The sequence below is a fragment of the Histoplasma capsulatum genome, genomic scaffold (assembly GCF_000149585.1).
Source record: "Histoplasma capsulatum NAm1 scaffold_5 genomic scaffold, whole genome shotgun sequence".
Taxonomy (NCBI): domain Eukaryota; kingdom Fungi; phylum Ascomycota; class Eurotiomycetes; order Onygenales; family Ajellomycetaceae; genus Histoplasma; species Histoplasma mississippiense.
In genome coordinates, this window is record NW_001813978.1 from 1,814,738 (window position 1) to 1,834,096 (window position 19,359).

Here is a 19,359-nt window from a genome sequence, read left to right on the forward strand (position 1 = left end):
TTGTTCCATTGCATAGAACATCACGTTGAGAGAAGGAGAGGCGAAGAATGGCGGGCACTCGGAATGGTGCCGGACGACGTGTATCAAAAATGCGCCCGTGACGGGCTCCTGCTCCCAATCGCCTTTGGCAAGTCAATCCCGGAGGAATTTGCACATTACCCCATCATTGGCGGTATCAAGGCCAAGGAGTGGAATGGGTTCCATGACTTTGTGTTGTGGGATGAGCTGTGCCGTAGCGAGTCAATTTCCAGTGTCTTTGTCGGGTTGGTGGGTTATTTTCATCCCCCCTACGCTTCCATGGGAAAACTATACCCTGCATGCATCTGTATACTTACTGACTCTATATGCCTTGTTCCTCTAGACTGTGGGAGCGCCACCTATCCGGCAATTCGCGTCGAAGTGGTTGCAGAAGAAGGTTTTGCCGGAGATCCTCAGCGGCCAGAAGAGGATCTGTCTTGCTGTTACAGAGCCTTCTTGCGGATCTGATGTTAGGAACCTAGCGACGACGGCGGAGAAATCTGCGTGCGGGAAGTATTATATTGTCAATGGAGAGAAGAAGATAAGTTTTCTGGAAAACAGTTCTCATTCACCAATTAATGTATAAATAAGCTGACGTTGCCTTCACTGGATCACCAACGGCATGTATTCAGACTATTTCATGGTAAGTTCTTATTCAAATTGGTAAAAAATACAGGCAAATGAAAGCAATGGAAAGAAATCCCAGCTTCCAACAATCCCAGGTCTGACTATTCTTGCTAGACGGCCGTCCGAACAGGTGGCCCTGGCGCGGATGGTATTTCCTTCCTCCTGATCCCGCGCACCGAAGGCATCCGGACGCGCAAAATCGAAATCGGCGCTGATGGCCTCAGCGCCACCACGTATATCATCTTCGAGGACGTCAGGGTCCCCGTGGAGTACCTCATCGGCTCCGAGGGCCAAGGATTCCGATACGTCATGAGCAACTTCAACCACGAACGTTTGTGGATTGCGTTCCAGGCCCTTCGCAATGCTCGCACCTGCTTGCAAGACGCAATGGCGTGGGCTATGAAGCGCGAGGCATTTGGCATGAAGCTAATCGACCAGCCGGTCGTGAGGTATAAATTCGGCTCGATGGCTAAGGAGGTCGAGGCGCTGCAGGCGTGGACGGAGCAGATCGTTTACGAGTTGGATCATATGAGTTATCAGGATGGAAATCGGCATTTGGGCGGTGTTACGGCGTTGTTGAAGGTGAAAGGCGGACAGATGAACAAGTTCGTTGCGGACAACTGTGTCCAGATTATGGGAGGGTATGGTGTTTCCCCATACGTTGCCACCATTATCGTCTCTCTTTTCCTTTCCTTTCCATTTTACAGTCAAAGGTTGTCTGGGCTTTTTTAACCCGTTTTGAAACCGCTAGGCTTGGCCTCACAAAGACAGGGCAGGGTTCTCGTATCGAGGCAATTTCGCGCGGCACCCACTCATTAATCGTCCCTGGTACGTTTAATCTTCGGTGGAATAACCGGTAGTGGTTCTCAATACTAACAATCTATGTTTTGTGTAGGTGGATCCGAAGACGTGCTCATTGACCTGGGAGTGCGAGAGGCACTCAAGCTCTCAGCTGCTAAGGTGAAGAAAGGCGCAAAGATGTAAATTTGGAAAAGAGAATGGTTCTTGGGGATTTAACACCAGGCCGTAGAGGCTGGTATAAAATAGAACTGGCAAATGCTGTCCGAGGAATGTTCTCAAGGAGCTCACACATACGCTTCCCAACTCATCATACCTTCCCCTTCGCTTCGGCATAGTATATTTTTATTGTTTCCGACATATTTGCTGGTTCATCCCAAACTGATATCTCAAGAATTTGCAGTCATTTCTTTTTGCATCCCCCCCCAATACAATCCTCTGCTTTCACTAAATGCATTTTTCGTGTGCTAGATTACCCAATTTGCTACTAACAGGAATCGGCCAGAAGCGTTTGTTTGAAAACCCATCAGTACCAAATTTCCCTTGATAAAATAATAATAAATATTGCTAGTAGTATTTATGTGAAGGACAAAACATACTATGATGTAATATGTTATATGGCTCATGGCGTCAAACGTAGTCATTTATACGGCAGACTACACTACCACGTATGTCATTAGTGTTGGGGGGATTGGATTGGGTGATTCGTACCCTCTATACCACCACGGCGCTGGTGGTGATTGAGCTCTTTTGCCCTAGTGGCCTAAATAATTAGAGCTGTGTGCTGACTCAGCTTCCAAAGTTCCAAACCTATCCAAGCATCATGATTAGTACTTCAGACCTCAAATTGTTGTGCTCTCGCTCCTTGCTATTTGGAATCATGTTTGCTTCAAATACACATTAACGGCCTCCACACGGGAAATATGCTTTTTTAGCGGTTTGTGGGGAAACTGTTCCTATCGCAACGGATCACAAGGGCATTGGATTCCGGCGCGCTGCTCTGGATGGGAGCAAACACCCCATTGATTCGCACAGAAATAGCCCAAAGTCAGACATACCTATAGAACATGATATTCAGATACTATACATTTCCCTGGCGATTGGGGGGATTGGTGCTTTTTGTTGCTGCTTCACTCTTTACCTCCCACGCTACCGGGGGTCCCTCAGTCAATGTCGCTCTACAGACCTCATTCAATGCTGCACCATATCTGGTAGAGCTTTTGTATGTTTCACTTCTCCGTGGGAGAGGCCCCTCTTGTCTTCTCAGAGATGGTGTCAGTGTTCTAAGCTAATTATGAGCCTAGAGAAACCGCTGCAGATGAGAATTCTACCAGCTATTTCCCCCTCCTGGATCGCATCTCTGAAGGAACATTTACGGAAATTACAACGGAAAAGGGCCTCTACGAACGATTTATACAACTATTGCAGGAAGATGGACACCTTACTCATCCAGAGTCTATTTCTTCCTTTAAATTTGCGTTATCATTACGGTCCACTGCGCCACGGATAGAAGCTCATTATCAATATTATAATACGTCGGTGGAGCCATCGCTGATGATCGCGCAAGATGCGGTTTGCACTGTATGGGCGCATTACGATGGCGACCAGTATTGTTCACCCAGTTTAGAATATGCGCAGCAGAGTGTGTCTTGGGATGGGTGCGTGAGTGATGCTCCCGTTTTATGGAGAATGGGGAGCTGATGTAGTTCGCGCATTGACAGACACGATCGAGCTTTGCCGTTTGACAGAGTGTTTGGAGATTCTTCCCTGCCTCCATTGATACTATATGCGGATGTGGAGTCGCCTCTCTTTGGTGGATTTCACCACCAACTTATGCAGCAGGCTAGGGATGGCCAGTTCTCGTACAGAGTTCGATATCGGCCGGCTAGCTCTGCAACATCGAGGCCGCTTTTCGTCAATGGATACGGGGTAGAGCTTGCGCTCAAACGGACTGATTATATCGTGATCGATGACCGGGATGCGGAGCAGAGGGTTCTGAAGGATACAGATACAACGAAGCCTGAATTAGCACCAGCTGAGGATCTGGAGAACGAGCAACCTGCTGACTTGAAACCATTATCTGCCTCCGAAGTTTCTACCCTTGGCGTGAATGCTGCCAGCTTCATTATGAGCAGCGATGACCCGTTCGCGACCCTGTTAAGGTTATCGCAGGACTTCCCGAGACATTCATCAGCGATTGCTGGCGCCAGCCGTACCTCAGAATTTACTCAAGAATTTGAACAAAATAAAGCCAACCATTTACAAACAGGTCGCAATGTTATATGGGTCAATGGCCTACAAATTGAGGCTCAAACCGTCGATACATTTTCACTTCTCGACCATCTCAGACGTGAGAGGAAGTTGATAAATGGCCTTCGGAAGTTTGGTCTATCTGCGCGACAGGCTGTGGACCTTCTGACCAACCCAACCATCTCCAAGAGCCTAGGAACTGACGATTCCATCAGATATGATTATAGAGATGAGCTTGAAGGTGGCGGTGTGATCGTTTGGCTGAACGACCTTGAAAAAGATCATCGGTACGAGGGGTGGCCGAGGGATCTTCACTCCGTGAGTAGCCTTGAAATATTCCCTTCTCCCATTCTCTTTCTATGAAATGGAGATACTGTCATGGATACAAGTCTAAGTTCATCATAAATAGCTATTCATAATGACGGCTCATGGCCAACTTCCCCCAGTTCGCCGTGATATCCACAACGTCGTCTTCCCAGTTGATTTGGCGTCGTCAGAGGATGTTAGCGTAGTTTCTCAGAGTCTTCTAAGGGCCATTAAAGCGAGGATACCGGTTAGATTTGGTATTGTGCCATTGGTCCACAATGAAAATGCTCAAGGGCAAGCCAAAATTGTCCATCACCTTCTGGATACTTATGGCCTTGGCGCTGTGATGAACTACTTACAAGCTGTAAGTCTCCATTCGATTTTGTGTATTGATTTTGCGAGTTAATATTTTCTCATAGTCATTGTCCGCAGACAAAGTTGGCTCTCCAGATCAAGCCAGTTTCACTGCTGCGTTGGAAAACCATGAGTTGCGGAAGGATCGCACGCCCCTTACTTTTGAAGATGTTTTGAGTTCGGACAATTACGACCCGATAATTTCCAACACCAAGTCCTACCTTAAGCGGTTGGCAGTTGAAGGAGATATACTACCATTCTTTGTGAACGGTGCTACTTTAATGCGTGAGGGAAACTTCCTTCAAAATATGATTGCAGCACTCTCTAAAGACTTGGAGCATCTTCAACGACGTGTTTACGAAGGCGATTTTGAAGAAGATATTTGGATTCCGTCTCATTTTCTCCAAGAAGCTCTGCAGAGCCGAAGCCCTTTACTCATCCCCGAGAATCCTAGTGAAATTCAGATCACTGACCTCAACGAAATATGTGCCAATCATCAGAATGTTTTTGACACCATTTTGCGGATCCCTGCGAGTGTCGAATCGGACGATCCGATGTTGGACTGGAATAGTATCATTTTGATAGCCGATCTCGACAGTGGTGCAGGGGCTGAGCTGCTTAGTTCCCTTTTAGAACTTCACAAAAAACATCCTGGAGTTGAAATTTTACTGCTCCATAATGGTGAGAGCTCATCGACTCCGGAAGCCCTGTCGACAAGACTCTATAGCATCCGGAATGGCCGTGACCTTGACCTGGCCGTTGTCACTGCAACCCTTGCTTCTAGAAATGATGACTCGGCCTCAGATTCCGCAGCTGCATCCGCTTATTGGAATACTGTTCAGTTTCTGGCGAAAGAAATTGGATTTGGAACTAGCGAAATTGGAATGGTGGTAAATAGCAGGATTCTTGGCCCTCTGCCGTCATCGACCATTTTGGACACTGAAGACTTAGAAAGCTTGCTTATGTACGAACACTCAAAGCGTATCGGAGTACTAGCAAGGGTGGCTTCTGAGATGGACTTGGATAGCAACATCCTTGATCCCCTGAGCCTTTCGAGGATGCAGGCCGTCCTCTCGCTGTCAGTGACCTCTGGCATATCAGAAAGTATATATAATTACGGCCCAAGTGCACGCACTCGTGTATTTGAAAAATGGAGTGGCATTCATACTGCCATATCAGTTTCAAACTCGGATGACCCCTCAATCAACATTGTTGCGACAATCGACCCAACAACAGAGGAAGCTCAACATTGGGTTCCTATTCTGAAAGTACTATCCGAACTAGTTGGTGTCAGTTTGAAACTATTTCTCAATCCCCGGGAGGAAATAAAAGAATTGCCAATTAAACGGTTTTATCGACATGTTCTCGACGTAGCCCCATCCTTCAACGAGGATGGCTCCCTGGCGAAACCGCAGGCTGTCTTCCATGGTATCCCTGGCGAGGCGCTACTGAATTTAGGAATGGACGTACCTCCGGCATGGCTTGTAGCTCCCAAGGAATCGATACACGACCTCGACAACCTCAAACTGAGCACACTTAGAGCAGGCACAAATGTTGATGCTATTTATGAGCTGGAACATATTCTCATAGAGGGTCACTCGCGGGATATCACTCAAGGAGGACCTCCAAGAGGAGTCCAACTGCTCCTAGGAACAGAGAAAAGCCCTCACTTCGCAGATACCATCATTATGGCCAATTTGGGCTATTTCCAATTTAAAGCTCAGCCGGGATGCTGGAAGATAACATTAAAACCGGGCCAGAGCGAACGCATCTTCCACATTGATAGCGTTGGTGGGCTCGGTTCTAAACCTACTCCCGGCGACGAGAGCAACGACGTAGCCCTTCTTTCCTTCCAAGGGAAGACCCTCTTCCCGCGCATCTCCCGCAAACCAGGTTATGAAAATGAAGATGTGCTCGATGAGGTCAATAAACCAGCCGCAGCCGCAAAGGTCTTCCTAGCAAAAGGCTTAAACTTTGCGTCCGGAATTTTACACCGCCTAGCCGGTCCCGCGCAAGGAAGACACGCGGACATAAACATTTTCTCTGTTGCCAGCGGTCACCTTTATGAACGCATGCTCAATATCATGATGGTCTCCGTTATGAAGCATACAAAACACAGCGTGAAATTCTGGTTCATCGAACAATTCCTCTCCCCATCGTTTAAATCTTTCCTCCCCCACCTCGCCGCTGAATACGGCTTCTCCTACGAAATGGTCACCTACAAATGGCCGCACTGGCTTCGCGCCCAGACGGAAAAGCAACGCATTATATGGGGCTACAAGATCCTCTTCCTGGACGTCCTCTTCCCGCTCTCGTTGGATAAAGTCATCTTCGTCGACGCGGACCAGATCGTCCGCACGGACATGTACGAGCTCGTCACGCTGGATCTGGAAGGAGCGCCGTACGGCTTCACGCCAATGTGCGACTCGCGGACGTCCATGGAAGGCTTCCGCTTCTGGAAGCAAGGGTACTGGAAGAACTTCCTCCGCGGCCTCCCTTACCACATCTCCGCGCTGTACGTGGTCGACCTGAAGCGATTCCGGGCCATCGCTGCCGGGGACAGGCTGCGTGGGCAGTACCATACCCTCTCGGCCGACCCACAGAGTCTGAGCAATCTGGACCAGGATCTACCGAATAACATGCAAAGGATGTTGCCCATCAAGAGTCTGCCGCAGGACTGGCTGTGGTGCGAGACGTGGTGTTCGGATGAGTCGTTGGCGACGGCGAAGACGATTGATTTGTGTAATAATCCGTTGACGAAGGAGCCGAAGTTGGACAGGGCAAGGAGGCAGGTGCATGAGTGGACGGTTTATGATGAGGAGATTGCGGCTGTGCAGAGGAGAGTGTTGGAGAAGGAGGAGAAAGAGAGGATGGGAGCAGTGATTGAGGGGGGTGATGAGGAGGTGCCTCAGAATGAAGGTGGAGATCACGGAGATGGAAAAAACGAGAAGCGTAAGAAGGATGAGCTGTAAGATGTATTTACCTGTTAGATAGAGAACTTTTATTTGAATTTCCAAAATGTTGTGTTATGTATGTACAGGACCATTCTCTATCTACCTAATATCGTACCGTATAAATGGTGAAATTCGAAATTCACAAGAGCGAAAAGGGCTATTGGTTCGGCTGATGTTCCACCATGTTCATCTGATGCGTGGTATTTTGTTTTATTTTTGATTTTGCTTGGTCTTACCATCAACTAAATACGTTTGGTTCGACGTGACTCCGTCTCCTCCACCCACCGGTCAAACCCCTCATCGCCCCTTCCGTCTCCCAAATTTGTAAGTGATCATCAATTTTTACAGTATGTAAGATACATGTATACATTACAGTACACGCACATGCTCAAGACACGTACACCGGAATCGTGGAGCAATAACCATGACTGCACTAAACGGTAGAGACAGATCGAGTCGATAACAACCTCTTGCTGAGGGGCCAGGCCAGGTGGTGCTCTCCCTCTCTCACAATGACGTGGTTTGTCGAGGGGAACTTGTCTCCCTGGTCACGAATTCTGCCCCCCCCCCCCTAAAAACACCCTGACGAAGCCCAGAAAAAAAAATATGCCAGTAACGAAACACGTATCGGGGTAGAGACAATAGATACCACATGTCCGGGAGGGAGTAACTACACTAGCTTGTGGTTTGCGAGAAGGGGAGCGGTTGCCGCGGCGAGCACCTCGACATTTGTGCCACGTCGGAGATACCGAGTCCGATAAATATCCGCTGCTGTAAGGGGAAGGGCGGGAAGGGAACAAGTCGCTCGCGAGACGGCAGCTGACCAACCTCAAATGCCCAGTGGGAGTTCATTTTGCGAGCGTGAGACTGCTCCAACAAGGTAGGTGAGACAAAGTCTGGTCACTCCCGCGGGAATTTCCCTATATTCCACTTGCGACGGGCCGGGCGAAGAGGTGAGCCAAGAATGGCTCACATTTGCCCGATGAGCCAACGCGCCCTAGCCGGCCGAGCCTTGGCCAAGCTTGGCAGGGAGGACGAATGAACCAAGCAGAAGGGGATAAAAAAAAAGGGGGAAAACAATATTGCGGATACCCGAACCCACAGATACAGGAAGGAAAGTCGAAAACGAATGGAAGGTGAAAGGTTAAGAAACAAAACACTGCTCGCAAATCTTCTCACTTCGGGCCTGTGTTATGCCTCTCTTCTCTCCTTTTCTTCTGCATGGCCCTCCATTTGGCGGCACACTGTTCCTTAGTCCTGGTATGCCCCATGAGCTCGCTCACCTGGCTCCAGAGGATAATGTACGGGTCAATATGATATATGTCCTCTGGCGCAGAACAACCAGCGGCGTTCTCATCCTCGGGGGCCTGGGCAGTTCTCCATTGCCGCACAGCATTTTCGAGACGCACGCACTCTGCATCAGTCCATGACCCATGGTTTTGGGTGTCGCGATGCTGTACATGTTTCCGAAAGCGCGTGTTGACGTCGTCTCGGGAGCGGCCCAAGATACGTGCGATCTTGGCGAAGTCGGACCCGTATTTTGCATGCAACGCGGCTAGCTCGTCATCCTGTTCCCTGGTCCATTGGCGTGGCTTTTGAGAAGTAGCCACGTAGTGCGAGCGCATATAGCGATGCACGTCTTTGCGTCTGCGACAAGGCATGAGGGCGTACAAAAGCTCCCAGAATTTGGGTCTTGTCATGATGGATTCCGGGCACGGGAAGTCGGCACGGTCAGTCTCACGGTGTTGGACCATGCGACCAAAGTCCTCACTGGACATGTCGTTGGCTTGGCAGAACTGGGACTTGAAATCCTCAATGGCAGAGATCTCTGCTGCCGAATGTCTGCCCGTCTGGTTAGGTTTGTCCTTTGGCTTCCGTGGTTTTTTTGCCCTTGTTGACGGCTGGAGGTTGGTTGTGGGAGTAGCGGCATGTTGGTTCAGTTGTAATCGGTGCTGTGGCTCAGGCACATTGAGGCTTCCAGCCGCTGCCGGAGGTTCTACCAGAAATTGTTCAACATGGTGGAGAGTACTCTCCTCGGGGCATCCTGGAACCAAGGCACACGCGTCAATGGGTGTGACCCAATGAATGTATATATATGCAACATATAAAGGATGGAACATATATATATATATATATATATATATAAATATCGGGAAGCCAGAAATACAAGAAGAAACACAACGCGCCACAACGTTTCGATGGAGAAAGCATCGAACGAGGGAGAGAGGGGAAAAGACAAGAGAAGAGGGGGCTGTTGATGCCCGCCTCTCTGGCTATCCAGAAGAGAGGGAAGAGCGGTTTATATAACCCAGAGCAGAAGAAACACGAAGAGAGAAAATGCCGAGTCCGGCAACAAAGGTGTACGTACTGCTTTGTGAACAAGTAGTACCGTGGTGGACATTCCGCCAGGCCAAAAAGCAGTCAACATAGAAAAAAAAACAACACAAACGGACGCATCCGCCGTCGTACAAAGAAAGAGCAAGTAATGATTTGAACCGCAATGCTGGCAGTGCAAATTACATTACTTACTTTGTTTGTAAAAGCAACTATCGGGCTGAATGCCACTGACCGCAGCACCATGAGGATGATCACCAGAGTCATTGTTGTCATTACCATTGTCTTCAGGGAAGAAAAGCGGCTCATAACCCTGCTGGGGATTACCAGGGCTGGCCTGGAGCTGGGGGTCGACGTTGGGCAAGGGATTCTCCCCAATTGGGGTGTCATCGTCCAAACCAGCGCCAAGAGCCGGGGCAGCCCAGGCCGGGAGGAATTTGCCTAGAGGGAAAGACGAGTGTCAGAGAACTGGGGCAATATGCGGGACAACAAAGGCTGGAAGCTCCCAGTTGACGAGGTGAGGTTGGTGATAGCTCGTTGGAGATGGTGAAGGACGGAGGACATACCTGCGGAATCCACGTGATAGCCAAGTCTCGCTAAGGATTCCTCTTCGGGGTCAGAGTGCGCCGCGTCCAAGGCACGCTTCATAGTTGCAATCGGTAAACAACAGAGAAAACAAACAGCAGATGGATAAGGGGGTATAGGGAGTGGAGGCAGGAGATACGGCAAAGCGCAAGGTATCAGAACTGGATATTTGTAGTAAAGAAAACAGCAGGATCAATTGATAGACCACAGGAATCACTAAATTGAGAGCAGAAGAGAGGGTTGAGACACGTGATTTGCACTTTGGTTGGCTCTGTGAGCGTGATGGCGGTGAGTGACGGCAGAACAATGGCAAGTGAGGCTGGGATCGGATAATTGTATTTCCGCGTATTCCGCGTAGATTACGGCTAGCTAAGCGAGAACACGCAATTACCGGGCCCGGGTGGTGGGCACTGGTAATATACGTATCGCTGTTACCCCATATCGAAGCGGCTCTGCACAACACTTGGAAAGAGTCTTCAAACACATTTCGATCAGCGATGTGGAAAGCAGACAGGCTGTTGAGGGATCCAAGTCTCCCATCTCCCACGTTATTGCCACAGGGGGATGCGGGAAAGACTCCTACAGGCCAATATAAATGGTTTCCGTCGGTGATGAACCTGGCAGCCTTTAGCAATGGCGTCGGTTTCCCTAACATTAGTCGACAAGAGCCAGGTGAGACTGATTCGCTTCAAGAGCCGATTTTCTCTCTTGGGGCCGCAAGAGCACCGGTTTCCACCTCAAAGATGCTCTATTCGATCACAAATCCCGGGTAGCACAACTTCACAGGATCATTCGAGTTTTTAGCCTTCTGGGACAAGTCTCATCAACCAACCACAGCCCACGTGACACGACCCGGGCGTGTTTAATAGGCCTTCTCGTCGTGGATTTAGCACTTCAGTACGGAGTACCAAAACAGACCGACCTTTGCTTGCTGGGACGAGTGTTGTCTGTCTGTGATTGGAGAAGCCGGAACAACTGCCACTCACTCTCTACGTATAGCCGCACATCCCTCCGACGCATCCAGGCCCAGCCACAGCCGCAACTCGGCGTCCACCAGCGTCCAGCGTCCAAACAGCGTCCAAACAGCGTCAACCAGCCGGAGCCGGGCAAATGCTTCGTTGCTCGCCCCTATAACCTTAATTAACCCTATTACTCGATCGAAACTGTACCTAGATATGCGCGCGTGACCGCTCTCCACGAGCTAGCCTAGGAGGCCAAACGAACTAAGAAGTGCAAATTTGAAGGGAAGAGAGCAGTGCAGAGGCCTATTTTTTCATTCCAGAATTTTTCTCGGCTGAACCTTCAGACATGGGGCTGCTGGCGCCCTCCTTCCAGGCCAGGCTCTCGGGCCAGTGGGTTTCTTGCCCCCTCTGGTTTTCGGTTCCCCTATCCACACAAGGTTTTCAATCCCCAATCGCCACTTGCTGGTTCCCCTATTTCTCTGCGCTTGTTGCGTGCTGCTATTGCTGCTATTGTTGCTATTCCCTTCATCAACATTCGGCTGCGAAATACCAGACAAGTACGAAGAAAAAGCCTTCTTTTCTTCGCTTTCTCGCTTTCTTGCTTTCTCATCTCTCTCTCTCTCTCTCCGTCTGTTTGTCTCTCTTTCCTGCTGCTTTTGCTGTGGTGCGCTTGTTACGAGGCTGGATCGACTCTCTTTTCTTTCGCTCTCTTCTGCTTCTCTTGCCAGCTCTCCGACATCCTGTCTTTCCTTTGTCCGGTTCTCCTGTTTCTCAACCCCAAATTTTGTACTGAATAAACCAAGAGAAACAAAAGTGAAAAAAAAAAAAAAAAAAAAAAAAAAAAAAAAAAAAAAACACATTCATTTTAGACAAGAACCCCGTAACCTCCCATCATCAAAGTCAAAAGTAGCTAGAACGAATCGGTCCTCTGGCCCCAAAGAGCAGCCTTCTCCGCCGCGGAACCACAGCCATGGAGCATCCCACAGACACTCCCACAAGCACCACTCCAGCTCCAGCTCCAGCTCCCACCCCCACCTCCGCCCTCGCAACTGGAGCCGGCCCCGCCTCCTCCCTCATCGTCCTTGCTTCCACCCGTGCCATAATCTCCGGCCGCCTCACTGCCGCCACGATCGTCATCTCCCTCACCACAGGCAAGGTAACCTCAGTCTTCCACTCCGTCCTCCCACCCACAGCTTTTCCCCCGGGGACCCCGTACACAGACTACTCCCCATATATCCTCATGCCGGGCCTGGTGGATGCGCACGTGCATCTGAACGAACCTGGCCGGACCGAATGGGAAGGCTTCGAGACGGGGACGCGTGCGGCGGCGTTCGGCGGCGTGACTACCATCATTGACATGCCATTGAATGCCATCCCGCCCACGACGACGGTCGAGGCGTTGCGCGAGAAGATTGCCGCGGCGGCCGGGAAGTGTTGGGTTGATGTAGGCTTTTATGGCGGGGTTGTTCCTGGGAACGTCAGTGAGTTGAGAGGGTTGGTGGAGGCTGGGGTGAAGGGCTTTAAGGGGTTTCTGATTGATAGTGGGGTATGTATGATTTTTCTTTTTCTTTTTCTTTTTTGGCTTACCTGATCCAGCCTCTCTCATATATATATATATATAAATATATATATTCCTAATCACCCTTTTTAGGTCGATGAGTTCCCCGCCGTATCAGCAGCAGATATCAAAGCGGCCATGCTTGAGCTAGCCGATCTGCCCACGACGCTCATGTTCCATGCCGAAATGCTCCCGGAAACCAACGGCGACACATCTCTCCCCCAGGGCGCCCCAACCTCCTATTCCACCTTCCTAAATTCCCGCCCCTCCACCTTCGAAACAACTGCAATCTCCGCCATCCTCTCCCTGGCCCCTCTGGCCCCCAACCTCCCCTTACACATCGTCCACCTCTCTGCCATGGAAGCCATCCCCTTATTGAAAGCCGCGCGCAGGCGGGGAGTAAACATCACTGCCGAAACATGCTTCCACTACCTCTCCCTGACGGCCGAGGAAGTCGGCGACGGCGACACGCGCCATAAGTGCTGCCCGCCAATCCGCAGCCAGGCGAACCAGGACGCGCTGTGGGAGGAGCTGGCGCAGCATGCTAGTGTCCAGGGCGTGATTAAAACCGTTGTCTCTGACCATTCGCCCTGCACGCCGGCGCTGAAGATCCTGCCAGCGCATATCCCTGGGCATTTTGGCCGTGCCAATCTTAATAATCAACATGATGATAGTGATGATAGTGATGATAATGATAATGAAAATGAAATTGACAGTAACAGCAGTAACAACAACAGCAACAACAACAACAACAACAACAACAACAACAACAATAATAATACAAAAGGCACCAACACCAAGCCAGACGACGAAGAAGAAGGGGAAGGAGAAATAGCAAAAGACGAAGAAGGAAACTTCCTCAAAGCCTGGGGTGGAATCTCCTCCGTCGGCCTCGGCCTGCCTATTCTCTGGACCGAGCTCGAACGCCGGCGCTCCGCAGCTAACAGCACCGCGACAGACACGCCGACGTCGACGTCATCCACAACCTCCGCTCTCGAAGACATTGTGCAATGGTGCTGCGCCAACACGGCCAGACAGGTCGGGTTGGCGTCGCAGAAGGGCGACCTCTCCGTCGGGTATGACGGGGACGTGTGTGTCTTTGACGAGAATGGGGAGTGGGTGGTGGAGCCTGATACCATGCTGTTTCGCAATAAGTGCTCGCCCTATCAGGGGAAGAGGATGAGGGGTATCGTGCGCGAGACGTGGTTAAGGGGCCAGAAGGTGTATACGCGGGATGATGGGTTTGTGGCGACGAGGCCTGTGGGGAACCTGTTGTTGGAACCTAGGGCGGCGTAGCGGGAAAGATTTTATTATTTCTTCCGAGATATGGATGGCTTGATGATATATCTGTTATGTGCCCCGTTTGTTCTTGCATTCCCTCTTTCTATTATTTAGCATTGCATGTATTTATAGCGGTATACATCTTCGCTGTTTAGAAAAGAATTGTTGTCTTCTGTTTGGACGGTGTTTTTTCGTTCCTTTTGTAGATAGTCGTTCTGATACGGGTTGCACGATATATCTGCTTTGTTTTAGCCAAGTGTGATACCCGGTTAAGGGTAATGGGAGATGTGAAAGAAAATGGAAGATGAGAATGAATGAAGAGGATAAATAAAAGTATATATTACAAACACTCAAGAAATAGATCTATCAGTGGAAGAAGGGAAAAAACTGCACATATATATCAGTAACCAAGTACTCCATCAGCAGCGCAAAAAGAAAAAAAAAAAAAAAAAATTGGAGCAAGCAAAAACGTAGCAGACAGCAAACTCACCTATTTTACATCTTTACTATCATCACCCTCACCATCAGCATCACCATCCCTCCCTTTCCACCGCTCTTTAACCCTCCTGCGGGCTCCGCCATTAACTCCCCGTCCCCATATTTCCTCCTTCGCCCCCTTCGTATCGTCAATGCTAACCGCGGACCCATCATCACCACCATGCCTCCCGTTACCTCCGCCAATCTTAACCTCCCCAATCACGACCTTCCTCTCAACAATCGCCCTTTCCCTTTCCCTCGCCAACTCCACTTTCCTCAAATACAGCGCAAAAATACCCACCTCCGCCACGCCCACCAGCAGTGCGACGAGCATCGAAATAAACACCCGTGCAGGCTGTGAAGAGACGGTGCCGGGATGTGACGGCGCCGCTGATGATGTGAATGTGAAGAAGGTCGGGATGCGGAAGTTGGAGAGGGCCCAGTACGTTGCGAAACCCGTGAAGAGGATCGAGACAAGGATGTTGAGAACCACGGATGGGGTTAATGGGTCGTCGGCGTCGAGATCGTTGATGGTGTTTATGTTTATGTTGTTGTTGTTGTCGTTGTTGTGGTGGTGGTGGTGTTTGGGATGTGTATATATGTTTGTTGCTGGAGGGTCGTTGAGTCCCCAAATCCGAGATGGAGAGCTTGAGGAGGCCGCGTTTAGGAGAGCATTGTACCTTCTTGCTTCCTCGGCGGCGAGGAGAGAAGCTTTTAGGGCGAGGTATTCGGGCGTCTGTTTCCTGGTTAGCATGATTATGGATGGTATCGATATGTGATAAGTACACTGGTATGATCAGTGTGTTCCTGCGGGCGAGAACATACAGGGTCCGGTTTTGGTGGAGGGGGGGGAACATAGACCCTGGTGCCCTTGAGAAGCGAGTTGAGCGAGAAGCGCTCACATCGATTGACAGCTCCATTAGATGGATCTGTGGGTTTCTCTGCGGATCGAGGGTTGGATACAAGGTATCTGGAGAGGGCAGTGAGCTGTGTGTGGGATATCGCGGCGTTCGCAGGAGCAGTTGGTAGGGAGAGCTCGTCACGGATTGAGGCGGGCAAGCTGTCGAGGGCGGCTGCTATGGCCGGGGTCATGAGGAGGAGAACCATTTTGGATAGAGAGAGCTGCCAGAAGACATCCTCCCTTGCTGTGAATATATATAGATATATACACCCGGATGAGGTGCGGTGTTGGGATGAGGCTGGCTGAGAGTGTGTTTGTTGGTGTTTGTTGATCGGTGCAAGACGTCATTCCTGTCGGTGCTTCAACATTGACCATCTATGCATTTGATAGACATTTCGACTCCACGCCCACCAACTCCGTATGCCAACTCTCGAGCACTTACTTTTCCGTCTTCCTGCAATCCCTCTTAGTTCGACGGGGGAGGGGCTTCTCCCTTTAAACAAGTCGCAGCGGCATCATGTCCGACAACCAGGCGAAGTACAGAACCTGATTGTGCTCCCACGAGTAAATATTTCTTTCCCCTTACTAACCAGTGCCATTCTGCAAATGTAGAAACCCCGCCGTCGACCCGTCGACAACCAATCCGCGAGGCATCCCCGTCGCACCATTTGTCGATAATGTCGCAGATTATGTCTCGTCACGCGCAGACGTCGAGCCCACACTGCGCTCGTTCCAGGAGATGATATCCAAATACCAGTTCATGGAGCTGAACACACAACGCCGCGGCCAGGGCCTGAAGGACAAGATTCCTGATATCAAGAAGACACTGGAGACGGTGACGCTGTTGCGGAACAGGAGAGAGGTATGCCATTCTTATGTGTTTCTTTCTCAACGTTTTTTTTTTTTTTTTTTCCATCGCGGGATTCATTCCTCTCAATTCACTCGCTCGCTCCCCACAGGCTGGCGCCGATGCGCCTCTCGAGACCACCTTCGAACTCAACGACACTCTATACTCTCGCGCCACAATCCAGCCCAAGGACACAGACGAAGTCTTCCTCTGGCTCGGTGCCAACGTCATGCTTGCATACCCCATCAACGAAGCCGCGGAACTGCTGACAGAAAAGCTCCGCGCCGCTGAAGTCAGTCTCGCCAACTGCGAAGAAGACTTGGAGTTTTTGCGGGAGCAGATTACGGTATGCTTGTTTACTGCGCTTCTTTTATCTAGCTAAATTATCGATTATCTTTCATTTCCTTCTCCTTTGCAATTCTTTCCTCTTGTGTCCCTGGTCCGTCCTGGAAGAAAAAAAAAAAAAAAAAAAAAAAAAAAAACCCAACAGCAACACGAGCCAGAGCCATCGATTCAGCTTTACCCCTACATATACAATGTTAGTAACTAACGTGTATGCTTTATATTTGCTTTTGCCTTCACCCAGACTCTCGAAGTCGCAACCGCCAGAGTGTATAATTGGGACGTTGTACAGAAACGGAAGGAGAAGGAAGGGAAGGGGGATGATGGTGAAGGAAAGACGGGACCGGGTGGTTAGGGAAATAATACGGAGTAGATAAGATGAGAACTCATTTTTATCTTTCCTTTATTCCTTTTTTTTTTTTTTTTTTTTTTTCTGAAAACGAAATTTACTTAGGTCGAGTTAGAAAAAAAAAAGGATGAAACGGATGGGAGACTCGTATCATCTTCCATTGGAGCAAGTGAGGATTTGCATCAGGGTGAGGTTCGAATATATATATATATGTGTGTGTGTGTATGTGTATATACAATAAACCTTCCCAGCATGATCCCTAAAGACCATACATTGAAGGTTGGGTCTTATTGATGGAATCCATGCTGCAGAGGGATGTGTATGGTATGCGCGAAGGTTCTAAACATGACATTCGAGCGCTTTGCCCAAGGAATAAGATTAGAAAAGAAGAGAGATGTAAATAGTGGTGAGATTAAGTATAATTCAAAACGCTCCTCCATCCATCAATTCATAGAAAAGAGAGTCCATGTACGCCCTTCTCCTAATTCATTATCCTATACCCATTCTATATCATTGGTTTCCGCGTAAAGGGGGGGTAGAAAAATTAATGGGAGAAAGGAAAATGCGCCCCAATGGATCATTTCGCATCTCGTTATGCTGAAAACTAACAAAAAGTGCAGGCAAAACACACATAAAATGTCGAGCATACATATCATGGTATCCGTCGTAACAAGAAAAACTGAAAAGAAAAACTGAAAATGAAAATGAAACGCCCATGAGTCTTCATCTGCTTCCCCATTCAGAAGGAAGAAAAATCCATCAGAAGCTTCAAAACACTCCAAGGTGAAGAGGCTAATAGCAGTGAATAGGGACGAGGGCAAAAACTTGAGGAAAATAGGAAAGAAGACAAGAAAACCCTAAACGGCCAACTCATCCGAATTGTGTGAGGGAAAATATCCTTCTCTATCCTTTTCCACTGTCGCTGCCACAGCCGCCGCTGCCATTGATTACACCAGCTGTAGCCACGTTATCAAGGCCGATATCGTAGTCCCTTTCACGTGCTCTAGTCTTCTTTGTAACGTCAGTCTCTGTCTCATCGCCCACGAAGGTCCATGAGTCTTCCATGGCCGCATCAGCATCAGCATCATCCTCACCATCACCATCGTCATCCGGACCGGTCTCGGATGATATCATAGCAGCTGATTCTTCGTTTGAGACTGCGTAAATCGCTGTCTGGGGGGCTGATGTTGTCGGAGACCGTTGTCGAACAAGAGTCTTGGCATACTCAAGGTCGCGGTATATAGCTTGAATAGCGGTAGCTACGCCGTCCTCCTATTTATATTTATCAGTATGCGGGAGGGTTCTTCTGCTTCTTCTTCTTCTTCTTCTTCTTCCCTCCTCGTCTTCATTTTAAGAAAAGAGAACAGTTTTGCTCCACATACCTTCCGAATTTGTTCCCCAAGCGTTTTGGCCTTAACAATTATCCGCTCGCTATGTGTAGCTTCCCAGAGTGCCCTAGAGAACACGCTCACATTAAGCCTCTTCATACAGATCCCAACACCAAGATCCTCCACACGCGACCCAAAAAAGAATTGATCCCCAAAGAACGGTTTGATGATCGTCGGGATCCCAGCTCGCAGACTCGCCCCGGTCGTACCCGCTCCACCGTGATGTGCTGCTGCATCAATTTGTGAGAACAACCAATCGTGGGGCGCGGACTTAATCTGGTGGATCTCCGGAGGTAAAGGGATCTCAGCTTTCGCGCTGGAAGGGTCACCAAGCCTATCTGACCAGCCTTTGGATAGAATGCATCGCACATCAGCCCTCAGCACTGAGTCTACAACAGTCTTAGTGAGAGCCGCTGGGTCTGAAACGACAATGGAGCCAAAACCGATGTACACGATTTTCTTTTCATCAGCTCGGGCTTGTTTTATAAAATTCTCGAGTTCAACAGGAGGTTGCCAATTAGCGCCTTCATCCAGAAACCAGTAGCCCGTCACGCGAATCCAGTCGCAGAAATCAAGGGGCGGCGGGACGACTGACGGTGAAAAGTTATATAAGAAAGGGACCTTGTTTGGTTGCATCTTGTCGAGGTTGGTGCTGCGAAGGCCTAGTTCTCGTTTCCGCCAACGGTTCACTTGACCTGCAATGGCTTTCCAAAACACGTTGTCAAACATAACATAGGTAATATAGTTGTATGCACCGCCCATCTTATGTTCAGGAACAGCAAATGCATGAGGGTATGCTCTAGTCCTGGTCCACGGCATAGTGAATGCGCGGAAGTATGGTATTCCCAGGGCTTCGGCGATGTGTATGCCAGCCATAGCGCTCGGGGATTCGATCAATATGTCGCTATTTTGACAGCTTGTCCATGCGGAAGAGAGAAGGTCATCGATCCAGCCTCGAAACTTCGACGAAGCTTCTTTTAGGTTACAGATAGGTGAACATCCCGTTTCCACACAAATCCGCATAAGTT

At 49.4% G+C, this 19,359-nt stretch overlaps 6 protein-coding genes across 6 annotated transcripts in view; 3 read left to right on the forward strand and 3 right to left on the reverse strand.

Annotated features, from left to right (window-relative positions):
* Positions 1-640: 640 nt before the first annotated feature.
* On the forward strand, positions 641-7,325 carry HCAG_05392 (hypothetical protein; the record flags this gene model as incomplete). Its single annotated transcript, XM_001539875.1, has 10 exons — positions 641-661; positions 760-1,286; positions 1,397-1,473; positions 1,541-1,625; positions 2,015-2,111; positions 2,508-2,665; positions 2,748-3,105; positions 3,244-4,011; positions 4,103-4,363; positions 4,419-7,325. The coding sequence occupies 10 exons, from the start codon at positions 641-643 to the stop codon at positions 7,323-7,325; spliced, it is 5,259 nt and encodes a 1,752-aa protein (XP_001539925.1).
* Positions 7,326-8,136: 811 nt separating this feature from the next.
* Positions 8,137-10,289, reverse strand: HCAG_05393 (predicted protein; the record flags this gene model as incomplete). The annotated part of the gene is made up of 4 exons (XM_001539876.1): positions 8,137-8,227; positions 8,487-9,351; positions 9,837-10,082; positions 10,208-10,289. 4 exons carry the CDS (start codon positions 10,287-10,289, stop codon positions 8,137-8,139), a joined length of 1,284 nt encoding a protein of 427 aa, XP_001539926.1.
* A 1,869-nt stretch (positions 10,290-12,158) lies between these two features.
* Positions 12,159-14,042, forward strand: HCAG_05394 (allantoinase; the record flags this gene model as incomplete). Its single annotated transcript, XM_001539877.1, has 2 exons — positions 12,159-12,734; positions 12,840-14,042. The coding sequence occupies 2 exons, from the start codon at positions 12,159-12,161 to the stop codon at positions 14,040-14,042; spliced, it is 1,779 nt and encodes a 592-aa protein (XP_001539927.1).
* A 475-nt stretch (positions 14,043-14,517) lies between these two features.
* HCAG_05395 (predicted protein) lies at positions 14,518-15,611 on the reverse strand (the record flags this gene model as incomplete). Its single annotated transcript, XM_001539878.1, has 2 exons — positions 14,518-15,240; positions 15,330-15,611. 2 exons carry the CDS (start codon positions 15,609-15,611, stop codon positions 14,518-14,520), a joined length of 1,005 nt encoding a protein of 334 aa, XP_001539928.1.
* Positions 15,612-15,922: 311 nt separating this feature from the next.
* HCAG_05396 (conserved hypothetical protein) lies at positions 15,923-16,949 on the forward strand (the record flags this gene model as incomplete). Its single annotated transcript, XM_001539879.1, has 4 exons — positions 15,923-15,942; positions 16,018-16,267; positions 16,365-16,598; positions 16,839-16,949. 4 exons carry the CDS (start codon positions 15,923-15,925, stop codon positions 16,947-16,949), a joined length of 615 nt encoding a protein of 204 aa, XP_001539929.1.
* An 897-nt stretch (positions 16,950-17,846) lies between these two features.
* Positions 17,847-19,359, reverse strand: part of HCAG_05397 (hypothetical protein) — a gene marked incomplete at both ends in the record, with an annotated part of 4,760 nt that continues 3,247 nt past the window's right edge. The window contains 2 exons of the mRNA XM_001539880.1: positions 17,847-18,215; positions 18,326-19,235. Coding sequence (XP_001539930.1) covers positions 17,847-18,215; positions 18,326-19,235 — 1,279 coding nt within the window. The remainder of the gene's footprint in view (positions 18,216-18,325; positions 19,236-19,359) is intronic.